Raw genomic sequence first — 23,042 nt, forward strand, 5'->3', positions numbered from 1 at the left:
TAGGTGCTAAGGAACTTTCTGAATAATTTTTGTTAAGAACTGACGAGAATGCATTGAAATAAATCACATTACCGTGAAATATCTTCATCAGCAGTGAGTTCTTGCTCCATCAGTAAAAATACTTGTACCTGAAGACCATGAAATAAATATTAAGCATTTATTTAAACTGGCCACTTAATTCTTTCATGTTATATTTAGGCTATATTTTTATCAATGTAAAAAAAATTCAGAATCCTTTAAATTATACATAGTTCCTGAAAATAAGAGTAAATTTAGCAGCATAGAGCCTTGATCATTTGGCAGAATCCAGTGAGATGAAAACAGGCTTTTGTTTTAGGTCTTTAAGGAACAGAGTCACAGTTACTAAAATAAATAAATAAAAAATAAGTTAAAGAAATTTTAGAGCAAATTTATTTTTATATATATATAATAATTTTAAATTCATGGAAAAAACTATAAAACTGGGTTTTCAGAGATAGAAATTCCTTTCTCATTCTTTACTTGTTTCCCTTTCCCAACTCCCCAAATCCTTCCTGTGAAAATGACTGGCTATGGTTTAGGGAGGGAGGGAGAACAAAATTACATAAGTGGGACTTGGGAAGGTTTTCGTTATTTACAGTAAAGTCTCTGTGAAGCAAGCATAATAAATAAATATAAATAAAATAAAATAAAAATTCTTTTTAAAATTTATTGATTTGAGAGGGGGAAAGAGAGAGAGCACAAGTGAGTGAGCTAATGACTCTCTCCAATCTGCTGGTTCACTTCGCAAAAGCCAGTGATAGGTGGAGGTAGGCTGAAGCTGAGGGCCAGCAAGCAACTCAATCCAGGTATCCCATGTGGGTGGTAGGAACTCAATTACATGAGCCATCACCTGTTGCCTCCCAGGGTCTGCAGCAGGAAGCTGGAGTCAGGAGCTGGGAACTGTACCCAGGCACTCTGATATGGGAAGCTGATGTCTTAACCATAGTATTAACCACTAGGCTAAATACCTGCCCCTGTTAAACTTCAAGAGTGAGTTGATGCCTTATGTCACTCCATTTAAATATAGCTCAACCATCTCTACCATGAGAGGTCCTGCCACAGATGGGAGCTGGCTTGTTGTCTATGATAAAGTGAAAAATGTGGCTTATAAAAGCCTGCTCATTAAACTAGATGAGATAAAATGATGATTCACAAGGAGCTGCCACTTACATTGCATATATGAAACATTAACCTGTATGGAGATAAAATTTGATGTGTTTCAATTGTTCTGAATTGTAAAAATTGTCATTAACTGGTTTAAATAATCTCTTCCAAGATTAATTTTTATCCAGTAAACACATGGAAACAAATGACATTTTGTTTATGGTTTAGATTTATAATCTGAACGAATTAAAATTAACTCACAAGTTCTGTGATCATGGTAGGCCAGAGTGAGGTAAGATGTTGTGGAGACATTCTTAAAAGTAACACTCTGAAAAACAGGAACACTTGAGAGTGAAGAGTTGGAACTTGGGGCAAACGAAGACTCTCAACCAATCTCTCTGAAAGAAAAGCAGTATCTTTTCAATAACTAAATATTTGAGTTATACATAAAATTGTACCATCTAGTCCAGTACTTTTCACATTATTTGTGGTGAAGGATCAACTTTACACTTGATCTTTGCTAAAAGGCCGAAAAGTGATTTAACTTTAAAAGGTATTCCAATCTGTTGTAGATTGATCAATGCATCTGAGGGATCTAAAACTGCATTATTTTCAAGTTTTTTGCATCAAAATAAACAGCTTTTAATTTCATAAAGTTTTTGAAGTGCCTGCATATACCTGAAATTAGGTATAAATGGTTAAGAAAGAAGGAGCCATTTCTCTTCTGGGAGAAAAGAAAAATCTCATAGAGACAACTGTAATGGTTCCATGTCAGTTCCTGAGGCTTGAGGCCATACAGCACAATGGCGAGGCCAGCACATAATTTAGCTGTGGAACTGTTTGGTGGCATGAGTGATGAGTGTACCAGTATCCGCTGGACATAGACAGCCACCAAACCCAGTTGATACCTTACACAGCCCTCCTACTATATCCCTAAATTACAGACCTCTATATGTTACTGCTAGCCACAACTTCCTGGTACGGCAAATAATTTGGTTCTTTCCTTATGGGATGCAACTTCTTTTTCACAATGTAAAACTCTAATAGGCCTGCCTGCAGCAAGTCAGTCTAATATCTCATCCTCAACTTGCCTGCAACAAGTTGATCTTACATCTCATCCTCAAACATGAATTCCTAGGAAACTTGAATCAAACAATAAAATCAAGACTACAAACACAGTGTTGATTATTCTTAGATACTGGAGATGATAACTTTTGTTGTTTTAGTAGATATATTTCTAACTATAAAATATTCCTCATCTACTGATACTAGGTGTATTTCATCCCAACTTAAAATTAGAAAAACAGGAAAAAAAAAAAACAACTGCACTTGGAAGACTGAAAGTAAAACTAGTTTTCACTATTTACCTTGTATATCTGGAAGATATTTCTGGTACTGGTCAACTTCACTGCTAAAAATAGCAAATGCTAATCTTTTGAGAAGCATGGCTCTCTGTTCTAGCTCCACATCTCGGTTTGCAAAGAGGTTAAGTGAACTGCTTTGAGCCACAGCTACACGAGCTGGAAAAAGAAAAGCAAGTGAGAGACTGTTATACAGTCATCTAGTCATTTAATAAAAGATTATTCTGCTGTTTGCCTTTAAAAATGGTTAGAGGCTGGCATTTGGTACTGCAATTAAGATGCCACTTGGAACACCTGCATCTCATATAGAGTGCTTGGATTACAGTCCTGACTCTACTTATGATTCCACTGGCTAATATGCAATCTGGGAGGCTGCAGGTTATGGATCAGATGGTTGGGTCCCTCCCACCCGCATGGGAGATTTGGACTGAATTCCCAGCTCCTTGGATTCAGCCTGGCCCAGTCTCAGCTCTTAAAGGCATTTGGGTAGTAAGGCAGTGAGTAGATGAGATCTGTCTCTGCCTCTTGCATTCAAATAAATAAATACATTTTTAAATGGCTAAATGTCCTATAATATCCAGAAGTGAGAGAAGCATGGGCTAGAGGACTTGGGATTGCTATCTGGTGCAGAAGTAATGAGAAACAGATCTAGCATGCCAGATCTACATGCCAGTAGAGCAAATGGTAAGAACTATGATGTTGAGGCAGGAAACTTTAGAACTCTGTGTTTAGAAGGCAAAAATCACTATCAATATATAAAGTCCTTTAATATTTTACGTCATCTGCTTAGATCCTTCATGTTACGTTAAAAAATAATTTCCAATGTGGCCTGGCCTACCTACTTCTCCTTCCTTATATCTTGTTCTTTATCTCCAATTCACTCTGCTGCAGTGACATTATTTTTTTCTGCTGTTAGATAAATTCATTTGCTCCAACCCCAAGACCTTTGTAATTTTTGTTTCCTATGCATTGAGTATTCTGTCCCCAGGCCTTTTCATGGCAGCTTTAGTTTCAAAGGAAATATATGCTCTTCAGTAATTATTTAAAATCTATCACACACACGCCTATTCCCTTTACTTCGAACTTCCTGAAATAATTTTTAAAGCTTGATTAAAGTTATGATAATAGCTTTAATGTTATCTTTTAAGAAATATTTGAATAAATTTGAACCTTAAAATAACCCTAAGAGGACAGAAAATATGCTGCCTTTTCTCCACATCAGAAGACTATAGCTAAAGATTTTATAGAAAATATTACAGATTCACCTAATTTTACTGTTTGTTTAATTTTAGTAACTTTCATACTGTTTTAAAAATTAAGAAAACCCTTTTTTCAGATAAAATATTGAGTGAAACTATCAAAATTGAGTAAAGGACTAATAGAGATTGATCAATAGAGACTGGCCCCTTTTCTTCCTTGATGGGAGATAATCAGAGGCCCACAGATTTAGAATGGCTTGTATAATAGTTTGGATTCAACTGAGTCTGCCTCACCACCTGTCAGTCTATCATTCATTCAGTAATTATTCATTGAGTGCTTATTACAGGCTGTGTGCTGGACAACAATTTAGAGTCAAATTAGACATGGACCCTTCCTTTCACTAGTTGTCCCCAAAGGACAAATAGTTTTAGCTATTATTTATCACTGAAGTTATACTCTGTAAATTTTAACATTATATATCCATAGGATATTAAGGATAACTCGACAAAAGCAAACTCAGTAGTTTCCAGAAAAGAGCAACGTAAATAATAAGAATGAATCATGGGAGCCAGCACTGTTGTGAATGGGTTAATCCTCCACCTGCAGTACCAGCATCCCTTATGGCTGCTGGTTCTAGTCCCAGCTGCTCCACTTCCAACCCAGCTCTCTGCAATGGCCTGGGAAAGTAGTAGAGGATTACCCAGGTGCCTGGGCCCCTGCACCCACATGAGACCTGGCCGAGGATCCTGGCTCCTGGCTTCGGATTTGGCTTGGCTCTGGCCATTGCAGCCATTTGGAGAGTGAACCAGTGGATGGAGGACCTTTCTGTCTGTCCCTCTCACTATCTGTAACTCTATATCTCAAATAAATAAAATAAATCTTAAAAAAATAAAAAGAATTAATCACAACAGGATATTGCTTGGATTATCATTCCACAATACTCACTCATCAAATCTCTAAATGTTGTCTTATCATGTGTCATCAGATTGTCCATAATTGCTCTCCAACTGAAAAAGATAAGGGATATGATATGTGATTAAGATTTTGTTGCAGTCGTTATTGTTAAGGAACAGTGGTCTACTCTGTAGGACAGAAGCTGACCTCAGCAGACTATGAGATGCATTATCATGTGAAATAAAACCAACAGGATGACTTACTGATTAACACAAGTGGCATCCATCTGAAAGAAACTGGCATCCATAAAGAGGTCAAATGCTTCTTTTTTCCAAGCTCTCCGTGTGTACTGATACCCACTGAGACTGCTGAGCAGCTGGACACAGGCTCGATAACTAGGTGCATTATGTGCACTATTAAGAAGAAAAACCACCTTAACTTATCTGTTCTAAATTTAACCATGTTAAGTTATATGTAAAAGTTCAAGACAATGACATGAAGATATGGAATACAAAATGCCATAGGAGAAACAATATATAACAATTTTGAAAAATATATTTGCTTATTTATTTATTTGAATGGTAGTGCCAGAGAAAGAGATCTTTCAACCACTGATTTATTTCCCCTCCCCATTAATGACCACAACAGCCAGGGCTGAGCTTGCCTCCTGAAGCCAGGAGCCAAGAACCCCATCCAGGTTTCCCATGTGGTGGTAGGGGCCCAGGTACTTGGGCAATCTTCTATTACCAGGCACATTAGCAAGAAGCTGTATTGAAAGTGAAGTAGTTGGAACTCGAACCAGAGCTCTGATACGAGATGCAACCATTTTAAGTGGATTCTCAACTAACTGTGCCACAACGCTGGCCCCCATGTAAGATTTTTTAAAACCATTATAATGCAAGATAAAAATATTGCTGTTTTTGGTTGATTCCAAAAACAATAAGGTAATACCATTTATCTTTAATAGGCATGTATTCACTTAAATCTATTTGACTAACAACTGTACCTGTGATTTCGGAGGTAGGGAACAACATAATGCATAATATTTACAAGCAAAGGAATAACTCGCTCCTTTTCATCACTATAGAAAACCATATCTAAAAGATGAGCCAAAACCTATAAAAGAAATGAAACGGAATAATCCTGGATCTGAAACTGACATAATCTAGAGGTACTGATTTTCAGCTTAGAAGAAAAACTAGAATATCCTAAAATCAGAAAAATCTAAATTTAGATCTCTTTAAATAATTTTTAAAATAATTTTTACATTAGTGGTTTTTGCCACAATCTGCCTTTATGTTTGTTATAAAATATAAACATGGACAAAGTATACCACTTTTAACTGAGAAGAGTATAAAAAAGAGCTCAAGAATCTTCTAATCTTCTCCTTTATAATATCAGGCATCATTATACCATCTACATTTCTTCTCACCATAGTGGGATATAAAAGCACTTTTCTTTTTTAAAAATACACTTGTAGAAAATAGTGCGAGAGGAGGAAGAGCAATATTTAAAGATATTATCATTAACGTTTAGCAAACTAAATAATCCAAAGGTCAAAACTTTATATAGTGAGTTCCAGAAGTACATAATGGTTTTATAAATTAAAAACCCCTCTGGCTGCCGCCGCGGCTCAATAGGCTAACTCTCCGCCTTGCGGCGCCGGCACACCAGGTTCTAGTCCCAGCAGGGGCGCCGGATTCTGTCCCGGTTGCCCCTCTTCCAGGCCAGCTCTCTGCTGTGGCCAGGGAGTGCAGTGGAGGATGGCCCAGGTACTTGGGCCCTGCACCCCATGGGAGACCAGGAAAAGCACCTGGATCCTGGCTCCTGCCATCGGATCAGCGCGGTGCACCGGCCGCGGTGGCCATTGGAGGGTGAACCAATGGCAAAAGGAAGACCTTTCTCTCTGTCTCTCTCTCTCACTGTCCACTCTGCCTGTCAAAAAAAAAAAAAAAAAAAAAAAAAAAAAACACCCTCTGTATGAATCACTTGACAATATCTAGTTCTAAAACTGTTTATTGAAAGTTCATGTGAAAAAACTATATTATTTACCTCTGAGAGTAATGTCAATGCATGGACACTATATACAGAGGGAGTTATATTTGAGGTTTCCATTGCAGGTGATAACATATCTAAATAAGAGAAAAGACAGGTCAAGTAAAAATACAGGTAGGCAGCTTCCCACTGAAAAAAGCTACTTGATAAACATGAGGAAAGGGGTGAGTTTTACAATACTTGTTGCAATGACTTCTTAGTGAATATATGTCTCAGATAATAAACCAAAATGTTTGAGGGCAATACCTTCAACATCAGATTCCAAATTGGTTCCATCTACTATTATTTTTGGAGAAGGCTTAACCTCAAGATTTCGTCGCAGCCATGTTGTCTGTTCCAGAGAAGAACCAGCAATTGCACCAATTGCATCTACTATTTTATGAGTTACATCCTAAAGAGACAAAGAATTGTTTACACATACACACATACATATACTAGATACGAACTTTTGCAGTTTGTATTTCTAACAATAGATATTTTACTATAGACATGGCTGATTTTCACAGAATGTTTAAAGTTGGAAAAAACAGATTATTGAATTTGACCCTTCTATTTTCTAGTCTGGGGCACTTCTGAGAAACACAGTTCTGGGAATAGCGCTCAATCTGGATTACTCTACCTGAAGGTCTCTTTGGTCTTTTTTATTCTCCAAAGTAGGGTTTTTCATAATAAACTCATTCAGAACCCTAAAAGAACCACAGGAAAAAAAGAAATTGGGTATTAGTCTAAAGAAAATGATACAATCTAAATTCTCACAGTAAGTGGCTTTGTGGCCTCAATTTCTATTTTTCATATGTAAGTACAGGTACACATTCTATGATTCAACTGAAAACCATCAACACAACAAGCATGAAATGACATGTACAAAGATGTTCATAGCAACATTATTTCTAAGAGCCAAAAACTAGAAGGAAGATAAATGTCCAGAGGCAGAAGAAAACAAATTGTGGCATGTTACTAATGTGAAATACCACATAGCAATAAAAATGAATTAATTATAGCTATGTAAATAAATTATAGAGATAAATCTCATGAACATGTTGAACAAATGAAGTCACACAAAAATACTATATGCAACATAGTTCAAAAACAAGGCAAAATCCATCAATGGTTAGAGAGGGACTGTTTTGGGAAGATAAAAGTATGGTATTGGGGAGGGTCCAGAGAGGACACTGGTATTTTATTTCTTAATTTGTGTTTGTCACTGTATACTGGGCATGTTCACGTTACATTCTTCATACTTGTGGAGCTCTGTACTGCATTTTTCTATATGTGTTTCATGTATCAACAAATAAGTTTAAAAATCAGTTTTAAAATTAAACAAATGATTTGCTGCCAGATATATAACATGGATTAAAAATATTTCATAAAGAAAAAAAGCCCATTTACATCATTTGCTAAGATTCTACTGAACATTTTTTTTAAAGATTTATTTATTTATTTGAAAGAGAGAGAGAGGGAGAGGGAGAGGGAGAGGGAGAGGGAGAGGGAGAGGGAGAGGGAGGGAGGGAGGGAGAGAGGGAGGGAGGGAGGGAAGGAGAGAGAGAGAGATGTCTTGGATCTGCTGGTTCACTCCACAATTGGCTGCAACGGCCAGAGCTGTGCCGATCTGAAGCCAGGAGCCAGAAGCCTCCTCCGGGTCTCCCACGTGGGTGCAGGGGTCCAAGGACTTGGGCCATCCTCTACTGCTTTCCCAGACCATAGCAGAGAGCTGGATCAGAAATGGAGCAGCCGGGACTAGAACTAGAACTGGTGCCCAGATGGGATGTCGGCGCCTCAGGTCAGGGTGCTAACCCACTGCGCCACAGCGCGGGCCCCTCAACATTATTTTGACTTTTTTTTTTTTTTTAAAGATAAATGATATGCATAATTATTACTGAAGAGGAACCTTTATATCAATTTTAATTTTGTAATTGGAAAATTTTAGAGGATCAATAGAATTGCTGGCAAGAAAAGTAAATAATCAGAAACTTAAAAACTGATTTTTGTTTCCAATATATCTCAAAATGTACAACTTGTTGTTTTAATATGTAATCTTAATACACACGTTAAGAAAGAGCTAGGATCCTTAATTAACTGAGAATGGAGAAAGGAAACATAACTAAGGAAGGTGATGAAACAGGACTCTTGTGGGGGAGAAGCTATAAATATATACATATAAAGACAATAAATGGTTTTAATTTTCAAGTAAAATTAGTCAGCATTCTATCTGGTGATATACAAGGAACTTCACAACTCAGAATTAGGTAGAGTAGATGTTATTCTTGCCTTGGAGAGGTTTATTGGCATGCCCAAGGTCATAGGGGCGAGGGATGGAATTTGCAAACAGAAGAATCAGAAATTTTCTCTAGAATGTTGTTTGATTCCAGTGGTTACATTTGTCTCATCACTGAAACTCATGCACATTAATGACCACAAGAGTGTCTGATCTAGGAATTACAAGCACTGAGTCTCCTATTCTTTTCATTATATCTTCAGTGTTTAAAACTCTCTCAGCTTTTTGATTTAGATCATTTCAAAACAGACAGGGTCCCGGGTTCATTATGATTTCTAAAATTGTTGGGCAGGATCTCTAGCTCCCTTTGTTTAGTGTGAGCCCTGAGTATCTCTCAGCTACTACATGCCAATCCACTCTCCTCACCCTCTCACAACTGTCTCACTACTTCTTCTCTGCTTCTTGGATCAATATTAGATTTCCACATTTACCAGCAAATTGAAGCCATCTTAGTGAGGAACCCTCACCTTCCCTCTCCTTGGCTTTAAAGTTTTCTAGACCACTGGTTGCCAAACTAAAACTGTTAGTTCCTTAAGAATACTAATCACAGAAGTTACGTATACAGAATAATAGCTACATACACAAAATCACTGTCAGACCTATAGAAGTTGACTAAAAGGTCAAAGTTATCTGCAGTTAGGCAATTTTATATATATTCAGTCAGATAACATGTTGAGTGTTGTTGAATATTAATAAGATCACTTCAATATCTGAAGTGAAACGGTTGAGAAAAGTTTACACTCTTTCTTTACATCTTCAAATAAAGTTTTAAAACTTTAGTGTATACACAAGTCACTTGGGAATCTTAATAAAAGATTCTTATTGGGTGATCTAGGGTGAAGACTGAGATTCTACATTTTTTTTTTAAGATCCTAGGTGATTCCAACACTGCTGGTTCAAAGACCAATCTTTGAGTACTAAAGTCTTAAGACAATGAATCCTTTCTAGCAGTTTCCTGTGCTCCACACCCTCCCAGTTGTCTCTGGAATTTGTTGCCATCAATAAGTCTCCTCCTTTCTAGAATCTTCTATCATTCTTCATTTAGATAATTTACTAATGGGCAAGTACTGTTATAAGAATGCAACAACAGGGCCGGCGCCGTGGCTCAATAGGCTAATCCTCCACCTTGCAGCGCCGGCACACCGGGTTCTAGTCCCGGTCAGGGCGCCGGATTCTGTCCCGGTTGCCCCTCTTCCAGGCCAGCTCTCTGCTATGGCCAGGGAGTGCAGTGGAGGATGGCCCAGGTGCTTGGGCCCTGCACCCCATGGGAGACCAGGAAAAGCACCTGGATCCTGGCTCCTGCCATCGGATCAGCGCGGTGCGCCGGCTGCAGCGGCGGCCATTGGAGGGTGAACCAACGGCAAAGGAAGACCTTTCTCTCTGTCTCTCTCTCTCACTGTCCACTCTGCCTGTCAAAAAAAAAAAAAAAAAAAAAAAAGAATGCAACAACCATTAACTTACTTAATCTTCATAGATTTATAAGGTAGACATCATTATAACTTCTCTTATTGCAGAGGCTAATCTATTCAATAAGTAAAGTGGCTGGGGTTTGAACCAGAGCAGGGTTCAACTTCAGAGTCTTTGCTGTTACTACTCAATATTCTCAAGCTGCCTTTACCATTACAATGACAACTTCCAAACCATATTTTCTCCTGTTATCTAGTCATTTTTTTCATGATCAAACATCTTCAAAGAAAAATCCATCTTTACCTTTTCACTCTAACCCTTTCCTGTTAACATCTCTGCCTATTATTTTGCCAAACTCTTCTCTCCTAAATCACCAGTGCCTCTACAAGTGTTCAACAAACATAGCCTCATATATTGTTTTTCATTTTCTTTAACTGCTACAAAGGTGTCAAACATCCATCTCTTCTAGAACACTCAATAATATATCTAGAACACCGAATAATATATCTACCATTCTTATTTTCAGCTGTGTCTTTTTCTAACTATTTTGATGGCCCCTTTTTTCTTCTTCATCCTGTTATTTCAGTAGTTTAAACTCTTCATACCTTTCCCTTAAAATAGCACTCCCAGCTCAGCTTCCGTCCCCTCTGACCTATCCTACTAATGTGCCAGAGTCATGTCCTCAAAAACTGCAATCATTCCTCAAAATAATATTTAAGTTCCTTCCCCACCTAGTTCCCTTTTCACCCACGCTTATTCCTCACCGTTGTACAGCCTGTGCCCTACTTTACCATCAAACAAGACAATGTACTTTGTCACAATACATCTTTCCCCTGCCTGTCTCCCCAAGGGCTTTCTGTTCCTACCATTTCTGCCCAAGATAGTATTTATCAGGGACTCATTATGAACCAAGAGTAATGGTGAGCAAAAGACAAATGATGTCTATGACACCACTGTGATTGGAGGTAAGTAAGGGTGACCTGCATTTATTCAATAATTATACAAATTATTAACATAGATCAGGAAACTCTAAGACATAGAAAATTACTTTTCCAAGCCTGCTTATGTTCAAGGTCTAGCTCAGATACCTGGCCTCTAAGAAGTTCACCTGTAACCATGCTACTCTACCCTTCCCCTTTTGATTCTTCAGTAACCCCCTCCCCCAAAATAACTACTTTTAGGGCCAGTGCTGTGGCAGAGTGGGCTAATTCCCTGGCCTGAAGCACTGGCATCCCATATAGGCACCAGTTTGAGACCCGGCTGCTCCACTTCTGATCCAACTCTCTGCTATGGCCTGGGAAAGCAGTGGAGAATAGCCTAAGTCCTTGGGCCCCTGCACCCATGTGGGAGACCTGGAGGAAGCTCCTGGCTCCAGGCTTTGGATAGGCACAGCGCTGGCCATTGTGGCCATCTAGGGAGTGAACCAGCAGATAGAATATTCTTTCTCTCTCTCTCTCTCTGCCTTTCCTCTCTCTGTGTAACTCTGACTTTCAAATAAATAAATCTTTAAAAAAAAAAAAGTAACTACTTTTATAAGTTTTAGGTTACCACATTTACATTTTGTTTATATATTAAAAAATACATTATTCTCTTCCCTTACTTCCCCTTCCTTTTTCACAGGCCTTACACAGCTAGTTCTGTACCTTGAGAACCCTATGAAAAGATGGAGATCACAGGGTCATTGAAAACATCTCTAATTCAGCAATTAGAACATGTAGCACTATCTTTTTATTCAAAATAATATTTTTTAAATGAAATTGCTTACCCAAGTATAAGAAACTGCCCTGGGGCTGGAAGACTCAGTTGTATAGAGTCTTTCAGAAGTATCAACAATGATGTCCAGCTATCCACTAAATTTGGCACTGGAATTCTGTAAAATAAATGTAGTCTGTATATATAAAAGCCACAGAAAACTTCAATTTTCTTTATATTCTCCCAGTCTTTAACATATTTTTCTGTTATTTTCTCTGAAACATCCTCAAAATGTTTATAGGATATGATAGAAAATCCTAAAAGATTTATATTTTCTACTAATATATTAGAAGGAAACTATACATATTTAAATACCCAATGTAATTTATTAATTTAGAAATCTTCCTATAAAAAGCCCATTTATCACACAGATTCTCAAAAGTGAAATTATTCCCAGCTGAATTACTGATTCATAGTCTGTTACTCCCTTCCCTAGTCTCTCCAATAACTTCTTATATTAGTGTTTTTTCTTTCACCTATAAGTCTCTGCCTCATGACAGAGAGGGCTTCTATCCTGAACACCAGTCTTTCTTCTGAAATGAAATTAAGATTATCTTTGTTTCAATCCTAACACTTCTGTATATCTAAACTGCGATCCTAGGCAGCTGGTGCTATAAGTCACAAGCGGTTCACATACTCATACTAAATAACAACTCTGTAAATGTGGCATAGATCACAAATGGATGCCAAATATAGTGATTAAAATTAAATTATCCCTTTATAGGAGGATTAAGGATTCATGTTCTCAAGTAAGAAGTTTATCAAAAACTCCAACAGACTAGGGGTCAGCTAGATGCAAAACAGAATACCAAAAATCATTTTATACTGTCATTCTTAAAACAAACAAAAAAACAAACTGGAGTGCTACGTTTTCACTTATATAAAAATAGTAATGGATTCAGTGGCATTAAACGTGATTTCAAGATTAGGTATTTTCATTTATATTTAAGTAAATTATTTGCTTATATCTCAGTATTTTAATACCCAGGTAGCTTCTACACTGTTGGGTCTTTAGGAATGTCTGATTTGTCAGGCTTGGTCATTAGTACACTCATCATTTGTATTAACATAGTCATAAATATTGTTTCTCTGTTTCTAGGATTTCAGTTTTATGGAGGAAAAAAGTCTATATTGACTTCTTGAAAGAATTCAGCTACTTTTCCTCCTGTATTTCTTAACTTTTATTCATTGCTAATGCAGTAAAGAGAGATCTAGAGTAGTAATCTTACCTTTGAATATAAGCATAGAAAAACTGAAGCATGCAGACTTCCAAAGAAAGATGTTTCTATAAACAAAAGACATCAATTTTATAGTGAAAAAAAAGCTTCCTTTGTTTTTTCATTGCTGCAACTACTCTGTATCTTACTGCCAATTTTTAATAAGGAAATTAAAAAATATCCAAAATGAAATAATAGTTATTAAAAAAAACCACAAAACATGTATCTCCCTCTTCTATGAACTAGAGAAAACTCACACAAGGCTATCTAAAAACTGAAAACAGATGGAAGGAATACAAAGGTTATCAATTTTTCTTCCACATATCAAAGTTGATACTGCAACAGTCTCTTTTAAATGATCCATTTATTCTGGAAATAGTTACTTTTATTTTAAGCCTCTTAAGTGCTTGGTGCTCATGTTGAGTTCTTTTTTATTAAATGTATACATAAGTCTACTTTACTAAATATAGCTGGTAAATTAGTATAGTTAGTTCAAATCTGAGATCAATTATTGGTGGTTTAAAATGTGGCTATTAAGTTAAGGAGAGAACTCAGTGTAGTGTAAAAAACAAAAAAATATATATATCCTTGCAATTTAGTAATAAAATAATATTAATGTCCACTGACACTAATTTATGTTTTGTACCTGCTAGTCTTAGGAATGGTTCTTCTTTTACTACACAAAGAAAAATCAGAACTTAACTAAGGGGTTACCAGTTGGTGCAGGGGTGCATTTGGCTTTTACTTATTTTCTGAGATCTCATGTACAGCCTAATGTGTGGCACAAATGGATACTCAAAACACCATGTTAACTGAGCTTTTATGTGCAAATTTAACATCCTGTGACAAATGTATCCAGGGGGCTTTTAGAACAGGCAGCCAAAGTATTAAAAAGGTAATAAGAGTAGTGGCTATTCACCAACATGAACACTCTTTTCACTTAGGCAATTCAAGGAAAAGAAAAAAGAATTCAATATTTTCAGGTACATTTAATAATTCTTTAAGTGATGTGATTACATCTATTGTTATAGCTGGTAAAGTCTTAAAGTTTGTAGTTGGAAAATATTTTCTAAGAAAAATTGCCTCTTGGGACTGTTGAAGCAACGTGCAGGAAACCAGAGGTACACAATTTCCTTGATTTGTAAACTTTTATGTTGGCCTAATTAAGGACAAACAATGTGAATGCAGAGACTATATTGCTCATATTCTGTAGCCCTCAAAGCACAGCATTGTATATGGTAAAAAAAAAAGAAAAAGACATTCACTATAAGCAAGGTTGTGGCAAAACCTGAGAGGTCTATAGAACTGAACGATTCAGGATAAAAAAAAGTAATATGAAAGTTTTGAAAAACAGCAACAACTAAGGTAAGCAGATCTTGGCCTGGGACTTCTTTGTTTTCCCTTTAACTGATGAGAAAAATTTCTATTTGGTCACACAGTTCCTGACTGCCTTTGATGTACCTATGGGAATAAGAGTAATGAACTGTTATTCTTCCCTAGTTACAGGAATGAGCAGCATAGCAATTCAATGTAGATATTGACAGCTCTTTTTGTTAAGGCAATGTAAGGGCTGCAGGCAGTCACTGCTACAATATGCACTATAGTTAAAAGGACACTACAATACTAAACAAAAAAGATCTTAACCTATCAGCATCATATCTGAAACGGATTTATAAACAAGGGAAAGTAAAGCTTTTTCTTACCTTGTCCTTGACTATAGCTGGAGGCTGCTTTAAAACTTCTTTCACAGTCTGGATAACAGTTTCTGCTCGCATGACACTGATGGAACGAACTAGTTCTACCAGCAAAAGCTGTTCCTCATTTGCTGCAGGAATAACCTGAGTAACACATATTATTTTATCTACGTATGTATGTGTGCATATAATTTTTTTTGAGAAGTCACAGACTTAAGATACTATTTTAAGGCCTCTTCTTAAAATAAGTTCTTTAGGCAAAGTTTACATTTTTATCAATATAATACATATGCAGCATTTCAAAAACTCAAATAGGACAATCAACTTTACAAGAAAATATATTAGTATGTTGCCCTCTCTCCTGATCAAAAACACCCATGTTCCAGCATTTTTTAGTTCTTATTATTTGCAAATATTCTCTTGTTTCATGATTCTTCAATTTTAAAAAAATATCTACTGATTTCCTATTTTACAAGAAAAAGATTTAGCCATCTTATAGTTTTTCCCCATATCCTGAAGTCATGGTTGTATTGTAATTTTATTTAAAGTAGCATCTGAAGTTCACATGATTTGTGACTGTGCTATATATTGTGCTATTATTTATTTTTTAAAAATTCATTTATTTATTTCAAAGGTAGAGTGATGTAAAGAGACAGGGAGAGACACAGAAGGAAGTATTTGCTGTTAATTCCCTAAATGGCCTCACTGGCTGGGGCTGGTCCAGGATGAAGCCAGGAATCTGGAACTCCAACCAGGTCTCCCTCATGGGTAACCAATGCCCAAGTAGTTGGGCCACCTTCTGGTGCCTTCCCAGGAGTTATTAGAAAGGAACTGGATCAGAAAAGTAGGCAGGACTCTAACTGGCACTCCAACATGGGAAGGCAGCATAGCAAGCAGCAGCTTAACCTGTTTCAACACAATGTTAGATGCTGCAGTTCTTTCCTAATACAACTTTGTGTTCCTCCTAGAGTTAATAAACTTTTTGTTGTTGTTGTTGTTGCATTTTCTCTTTATTAAAACTTCATCCCTGGGGGCCGGTGCTGTGGCTCACTTGGTTAATCCTCCACCTGCAGCACTGGCATCCCATATGGGAGCCAGATTCTAGTCCTGGTTGCTCCTCTTCCAGTCCAGCTCTCTGCTGTGGCCTGGGAGGGCAGTGGAGGATGGCCCAAGTGCTTGGGCCCCTGCATCCACGTGGGAGACCAAGAGGAAGCACCTGGCTCCTGGCTTCAGATTGGCGCAGCGCCAGCTGTAGCGGCCATTTGGGGAGTGAACCAACAGAAGGAAGACCTTTCTCTCTGTCTCTCTCTCTCTGTCTATAACTCTACCTGTCAAATAAAAAAAAAAATTTAAAAACTTCATCCCAAGGGGGCTGGTGCTGTGGCATAGTGGGTAAAGCTGCTGCCTGTAGCACTGACATCCCACATGGGCACTGGTTCAAGTTCCAGCTGCTCCTCTTCTGATCCAGCACCCTGCTGGGGTGCCTGGGAAAGCAGCATAAAACATCCCAAGTCCTTGGGCCTCTGCACGCATGTAGGAGACCTGTAAGAAGTTCCTGGCTCCTGGCTCTGCCCTGGCCCAGTCCTGGCTGTTGTGGCCACTGGGGGTGTGAGCCAGCAGTTGGAAGATCTATCTCTCTGCCTCTGTTTTGCCCTCTGTAACTCTGACTTTCAAACAGATAAATGAAAGCTAGGAAGAAAAACCCAAAAACCAAAAAACTTCATCCCTAAGTGCTCCAACAGTAATAAATTTCCTCTAATATTATAATCAAATCCTTAATATAATTTATCTTTACCCTTTCCTCTTCTCTTCTGTTTCTTTTACTTTAGGCAATGGTGTTAGATGGATTGGTCCTTACTACGCTGGCTTCTCAATGCCATATTGATGACTCCCCTTTATCACTATCATCCCAGAGATCACCTGTGTTAGAATCCCAATTTATTGGATCCCCCAACTTCTTCCTCTTTGGTATATTACTCCTTTGTGGAACTACATATTCCAAAGTTAAGTGACTTTTTTTTAAGGCATTGCACAGCTGAAAATGCTTTGAGCAAGTTAGCTGGATATAGAACTATAGGGTAGGACTTCTTTCTCATCAAAATTTCTAGTGCTCTGTTGACAAGTCTTACCATTTTGAGTAAGACAAACTTGCTCTTTTACTCCCCACCTATCCCAGCCCCACTCTAACCCAAAGAGAATTGAAAATGAGTATGTACCAATCAGAAGAAAAAACACTCAAATGGCTAAACACATACCTTGGTCCGAGTAGTGGTTTTGCTCTGTCTTCTTTCATTCCACACAAATGCAATGGCAGCCATAAAGTGTACACCATGGTTCATTGAAATGGGGCCCAATAATTCAAGGATCTGCTGTCTCAAGTTCTAAAACAATTAAAGCAAATGACAAAATTAAAAAATATGAAAACATTGATAACTAGGATGCACTTTAGATTTTTCTGGAATACTTGTTTAATATTTCTATTTCACTACTTAACAGAAAAATCTATATATAGTATTGGAGCTGCAACCATATCAACTACAATTCTAAAAGAAAAAGAAACCCTATAAAATGAAAACTTCCAAATGCAAATCTACTCTGTGTGACAAAATACATGAAATCCAATTGACTATTTGATGTACTCATTAAAAAATAGGTGTATATTATTATACATTATATTTAAATGAAATGAAACATTAAAAGTACATTTAATCCAAATCTCTAATGGAGTTCTAATGATAATTAGAACTGGTTCCCCTAATTCCACGTGTTCCCTTGAATCCCAGAGTTTACAAATGGAGACTTATTAGATATCACAGTCAGGTCTAGGAATAAGATTAGGTTATTGAAGGCTGTCAGTCTGACTGCTTGACTTAAAGTATGCTTTCAACTATTCATATAATGTTTAAAATATAAAGTAGAAAATTTGAAAAATACCAACAAGTACAAGGAAGAAAAAAGTTTAATCAACCATTAATTCTATTATCCTTGGATAGTCACTATTAATATATGAACTCTTTATTCTTTTTCTGCAGATAAAAAATTATTTTACATAATTGAAAATACAGTATTTGTGTAATCACATAACATCCCTGTTTCATTGAATTTTTAAGCACATTTTTAAACTTTCCATGTAGTAAAAATTCTTCAAAGACATGAATAATTATTGGCTATATATCACAATGCTGAAAGGATAATTTGTTTAACTACTTCATTTATTTTTTATTTGTATTTTTTTTAAAGATTTATTTATTTGGAAGGCAGAGTTACAGAGAGGCAGAGGCAGAGAGAAAGATGGAGAGAGGTCTTCCATCCACTGGTTCACTCCCAAGATGGCCACAACGGCCAGAGCTGCACCGATACGAAACCATGTGCCAGGAGCTTCTTCTAGGTCTCCAATGTGGGTTCAGGGGCCCAAGGATTTGGGCCATCTTCCACTGATTTCTCAGGCCATAGCAGCGAGCTGGATAAAAAGTGGAGCAGCCGGGATGCAAACTGGCACCCAAATGGGATGCAGGCACTGCAAGCGGCGGCTTTACCCCATAGTGCCGGCCCCCTTATTTATTGTTTAGGTTATCTCCTTTTTGCTGTAATGAACACTTTGTATATACATCTTTACGTAACTTTGATTACCTTAGAGTTTACTAGCTCAAAAACTGTGAAACTTTAAAATCTATTATTAATAATTTAATAATTATTAAATATAAATTTTTCCAGTAGGACTCTGCATGTTAAAATAGCAAATTAAAATCCTCTGAAGAAAACAAAATTGAAGTATCCATGAATAAATCTCATAAAGGTAGACACAAAAATGAAAATGGTTTTATTCCATTTATGTGACATACAGAAACAACAAATTTATAGAGAAAACAGATTAGCAATTGACTTGGGTTAGGGAAAGGAACAGGGATTGAGGGCAAATAGGCATGAAGAATCTTTTTTTTTTCTTCTATTTGAAAGGTAGAGTTTTAGACAGTGAGAGAGAGAGAGACAGACAGAAAGGTCTTCCTTCCGTTGGTTCACCCCCCAAATGGCTGCTACGGCCAACGCTGCGCCGATCCGAAGCCAGGAGCCAGGTGCTTCTCCTGGTCTCCAATGGGGTGCAGGGCCCAAGCACTTGGGCCATCCTCCACTGCCCTCCCGGGCCACAGCAGAGAGCTGCATTGGAAGAGGAGCATCCAGGACTAGAACCCAGCGCCCATATGGGATGCCAGTGCCGCAGGCGGAGGATTAACCAAGTGAGCCACGGCGCCGGCCTGAAAAATCTTTTTGAGATGAGGGACATGTTTGAAAATGGGACTATTGTGACAGTTCATAACTCTATTAATTTACTAAAAATAAACCTGGACTGTATATTTAAAAATGAGCAACTTTTATAATGATGATTGTATCTCAAAAAAACTATTTAAATCATTTGATAACAAGTCAATCTATGTAGAATGCCAAAAAGACTACTCGAGGTATTCACATACTCTGAAAATAATCTTTGGCAAAATCCTCAAACAGACTCTTGAACTCTACGGATTAAGTATGAATTGTCCAACCTTTGTGGCTCCAAGATTAATAGTGGTAACAGATGCAGATGCAGCAACAGTCATCTTTTCTGAAGCATCAGCCTGATGCAGTATGCTCCATAGCAATGTCACAGAGGACATGATCATGTGAAGGATGGAGAGGATTCCACTGCGTGCTTCAAACAAGTGTTTTTGATCTACACTGACCAAAAGCTATTGAAATAGAGGGAAAAACACAATGTTACTTTCTGAGGCTTACAAATGGAGACTTATTAGATATAATAGTCTCTATAAAGGAGTCAAGTACCTGTACATTCTTACCTGGTGATACTGGGTAGTTGGATCCAACAAACAGTAATGGATAATGGCTGTGATCCCTTCCAAAAGAGTAAGAATCAAATCTGGTGGGATAATTGATGCCATCCACAGGGGCCTGAAATAAAATGCACTCACTTGAATAGAAATTCTGTAAAAGCAAGGTTCATATTTTATCAATGGTACATATCCAGTATGTACATAGGAGTATACTCAGTAAATATTAATAAAATGACTAAAAGAATAGATTGGGGCAGGTGCTGTGGTGCAGCAGGTTAAAGCCTGAAGCATCGGCATCCCATTTGGGCATTGGTTCTAGTCCTGGCTTCTCCTTCTGACCCAGTTCTCTGCTATGGCCTGGGAAAGCAGTAGAAGGTGGCCCAAGTCCTTGGGCCCCTGCACCCATATGGGAGACCCAGAAAAAGCTCCTGGCTTCAGATCAGCGCAGCTCTGGCCATTGCGGCCATCTGGGGAGTGAACCAGCGGATGGAAGACCACTCTCTGTCTCTACATCTCTCTCTAACTCTCTTTCAAATAAATAAAATAAATCTTTAAAAAAATATATCAAGGGCTTTTATTTTTTCTAATACACAAAATAAGGGAGTTATTCTAAATATGCTAGAGCTCTTTTTGGCTAAAGATTTCTATACAAAATGGGCAGATATAGTCAATCAATCCCTAGCTTATGGAGAATGGTAGGCTTATCAATATTAAGTGATACAGGAGGTTTTCTTATTATTTTACATGTAGTAGCTGAGATTATACAAGCAAAAAAGGACACTAGTCTATTAAACATTTGGCTGATTTTTCCACAGACTAATTTTGAACATGGCCTGGAGACATAAAATTTGCCACCAAACCATGGAACACCACGACATAAAATAAAACTACATGGGAAAGAATCATAAATTTGTCTGAAATTAATTTGCACTGAGATAAACTATCAGATAAAACCCTTTGCTGACTGTTCTATTACTTTTGCCAGACCAGTCAAGGTAACCATCAAAATTAACTTCAGCCCTTGAGAGAAAAAAAAGACCTGTTTAAGCAGCCCTCCCCTTTTCTTTTCTAGATTCCTTTAATATTTTACCTCATGCTGAATTTTCTTCTTTGTGAAAAGAACTAGTATATTTGTCATCTATTGAAAACTGCTGATTTATTCAAACTGTGACTTTCTGGACATGTCAGGTGTGAAAAAATAACAAAGGTAAAGTTAACTCTTACCTACTATCAGATAATCCTGTTTCATATTTGTACTGCTGAATTAGATTATCCAAATTTCTGCACAGCTGAAGTGTTACAGAAACAACCACTCTCTGTAGAACTTTTCCCATGTAAGGCAGAGTAGATGTGATTAAACCAATCCACTGTGGGTGCATCTTACATGCACAGTGTTGATGCAAAGCTCGTATTACTGCACAAAGGAACATTCCTTGACATGTGATGGGTTGAGCATGCAAATACTGAAGAGAAGTCATGGGCTGATGGGGATTGATGTGTTCCAGGTCAGATACCACAAAATCAAAACCTGTTTCATTTTCTTCAGGAATAGTCATTACCCGGTGTTCCAGAACAATCAACTTCTGAAGCACTCTAAGAAGTTGTGACTGGAGTGTGCTGCCATTGTCAAATTCATCCTCTGAGAAATTGATAAGGCTATCCTCTGAGAAACCTTCTTCTACAGCAACTATATTCTTACCTGCCATTTTTTCACTATGCCATTTTTGTGCACTAAAGATAGATGACAGCAAACAATGAAGAATCACTTTTTGAACTTTGCACTTTGATAACATATCAGAGATAAAACTAGGGAAACCTTTTGCTGAACTTTCTATTACTTTTGCCAGCTCAGTAAAGAGAAGAGTCAAAATTTCTATGCTCATCATCTGCATGTTTCGATTGCCTATTAAATCTTGTGCAGTAACCTTCACATGAGTTGGGTAATGGCTACGCATGTAATATAAACAGAGGGAAATAAGAATTTCTATATACATTGAACTCCGGAAGCTGTGATTTGAGTCCACTGGAATGTGACTATAAAAATCTTTGCCCATAACAGAAATCCGGTGTCTGGCCAATAGATTCTGAAGCAGTGACAACTGAGGAGTATATGCGTTATTTACACTAGTGGTTGAAATGGCATTTACAAAAGCAATCGGGTTGGTTTTCAAGATGGCTTTGATGGCAGATAAAGCATATAGAGTTCTGGATGAATCATACAATTGGAGATATAGGAGCACATGTTGATAGAGAGGATGGATGTTGAAATTGGGAGACTTCCGAGACCCTGGAGAACCCATATCACTTTCAATTTCAGAAATTTCTCCCTCTCCACAGCTATACCAGTTCTCTAAATCCAGACCATCACTAAAGAATATACTGGTTTGTTTGAGTTTTTCATTTGAAGTTTTTTTCTTATCATCTTCTTTCTTTCTGGCAAGTTTTACTTTGGGTTTTGCTCCTGGTTGTTTACCTGACTCCTTAACAATCGTTTCTTTCTCTGAGACTTTTTCTGACACTTTTTCTTTGAAGCTGAATTGAATACTGCTGTGACTCCTCTGTCTAGATTTGGTCTCTGTGGAAGCAAAAGCAGCATCTTGGAGAGTCTGTGTGCTTCCTGATATACAAGGTGAGGAGCTATTCCTGGAGATTCCATTTGCCACACACTCACGGCCTCCCTCTACAGAGATGGACAGAAACTGAGGACTTCCATTACTCAGCAAGGCACTCTCACTCTGCTGAGTGGACTGATCTTCATTTTTAATAGCCTCCTCTTCCGGCTCTACATCACTGTCCTTTGAGGGCAGAGCTTCACTTTCTAACTCAGGTGTAACTGATGCAGATTCTGCTTCAAGGCCACTTACAACTTTACATATCAAGTCAAACACTACCTGCTGAACATCATCATCAGGCGAGCCAGCCTTTGGCATCTGAGAATCCTCCTGGGCATTCACATTTTCAGGATCAGCTTCATAACTCAAGTTGTCCCCAGCAGAGGACTGTGAACATCCAGAGTCAGAACTCTGAAGTATTTCTATCTGTTGGTCAGGAAGATCAAAATCAGACACAACCATTGGAATTGTCTCACTGCTAGTACTTAGGAGGGAAAGTCGGTCACTCAATGGATTAACAGTAAGACTGAAATTCTCTATTTCATCCATGGTAAGTGGCTTTTCACCATTTCCCCTTGATGTCATGAGTTGTACTTGACTTACTGGCACATGAGAAAAACAGTA

General features: G+C 37.6%; 1 protein-coding gene across 8 annotated transcripts in view; it reads right to left on the minus strand.

The window, feature by feature from the left end:
* The window catches only part of DOP1A (DOP1 leucine zipper like protein A), a 114,061-nt gene that overhangs the window by 13,502 nt on the left and 77,517 nt on the right, over positions 1 to 23,042 (minus strand). For 6 of the 8 annotated variants that reach the window (XM_070073831.1, XM_070073829.1, XM_070073832.1 and 3 more), the window contains 16 exons: positions 21,031 to 23,020; positions 19,813 to 19,924; positions 19,522 to 19,704; positions 17,236 to 17,361; positions 14,990 to 15,124; positions 13,299 to 13,354; positions 12,083 to 12,187; positions 7,255 to 7,321; positions 6,882 to 7,026; positions 6,633 to 6,712; positions 5,587 to 5,696; positions 4,844 to 4,993; positions 4,632 to 4,693; positions 2,493 to 2,645; positions 1,387 to 1,523; positions 73 to 128 (listed from right to left, as the gene is read on the minus strand). In XM_070073831.1, coding sequence (XP_069929932.1) covers positions 73 to 128; positions 1,387 to 1,523; positions 2,493 to 2,645; positions 4,632 to 4,693; positions 4,844 to 4,993; positions 5,587 to 5,696; positions 6,633 to 6,712; positions 6,882 to 7,026; positions 7,255 to 7,321; positions 12,083 to 12,187; positions 13,299 to 13,354; positions 14,990 to 15,124; positions 17,236 to 17,361; positions 19,522 to 19,704; positions 19,813 to 19,924; positions 21,031 to 23,020 — 3,667 coding nt within the window. The remainder of the gene's footprint in view (positions 1 to 72; positions 129 to 1,386; positions 1,524 to 2,492; positions 2,646 to 4,631; positions 4,694 to 4,843; positions 4,994 to 5,586; positions 5,697 to 6,632; positions 6,713 to 6,881; positions 7,027 to 7,254; positions 7,322 to 12,082; positions 12,188 to 13,298; positions 13,355 to 14,989; positions 15,125 to 17,235; positions 17,362 to 19,521; positions 19,705 to 19,812; positions 19,925 to 21,030; positions 23,021 to 23,042) is intronic. The other 2 variants (XM_070073835.1, XM_070073836.1) reach the window with 2 other exon arrangements.

Source organism: Oryctolagus cuniculus, chromosome 5 (genome assembly GCF_964237555.1).
Source record: "Oryctolagus cuniculus chromosome 5, mOryCun1.1, whole genome shotgun sequence".
Taxonomy (NCBI): Eukaryota; Metazoa; Chordata; class Mammalia; order Lagomorpha; family Leporidae; genus Oryctolagus; species Oryctolagus cuniculus.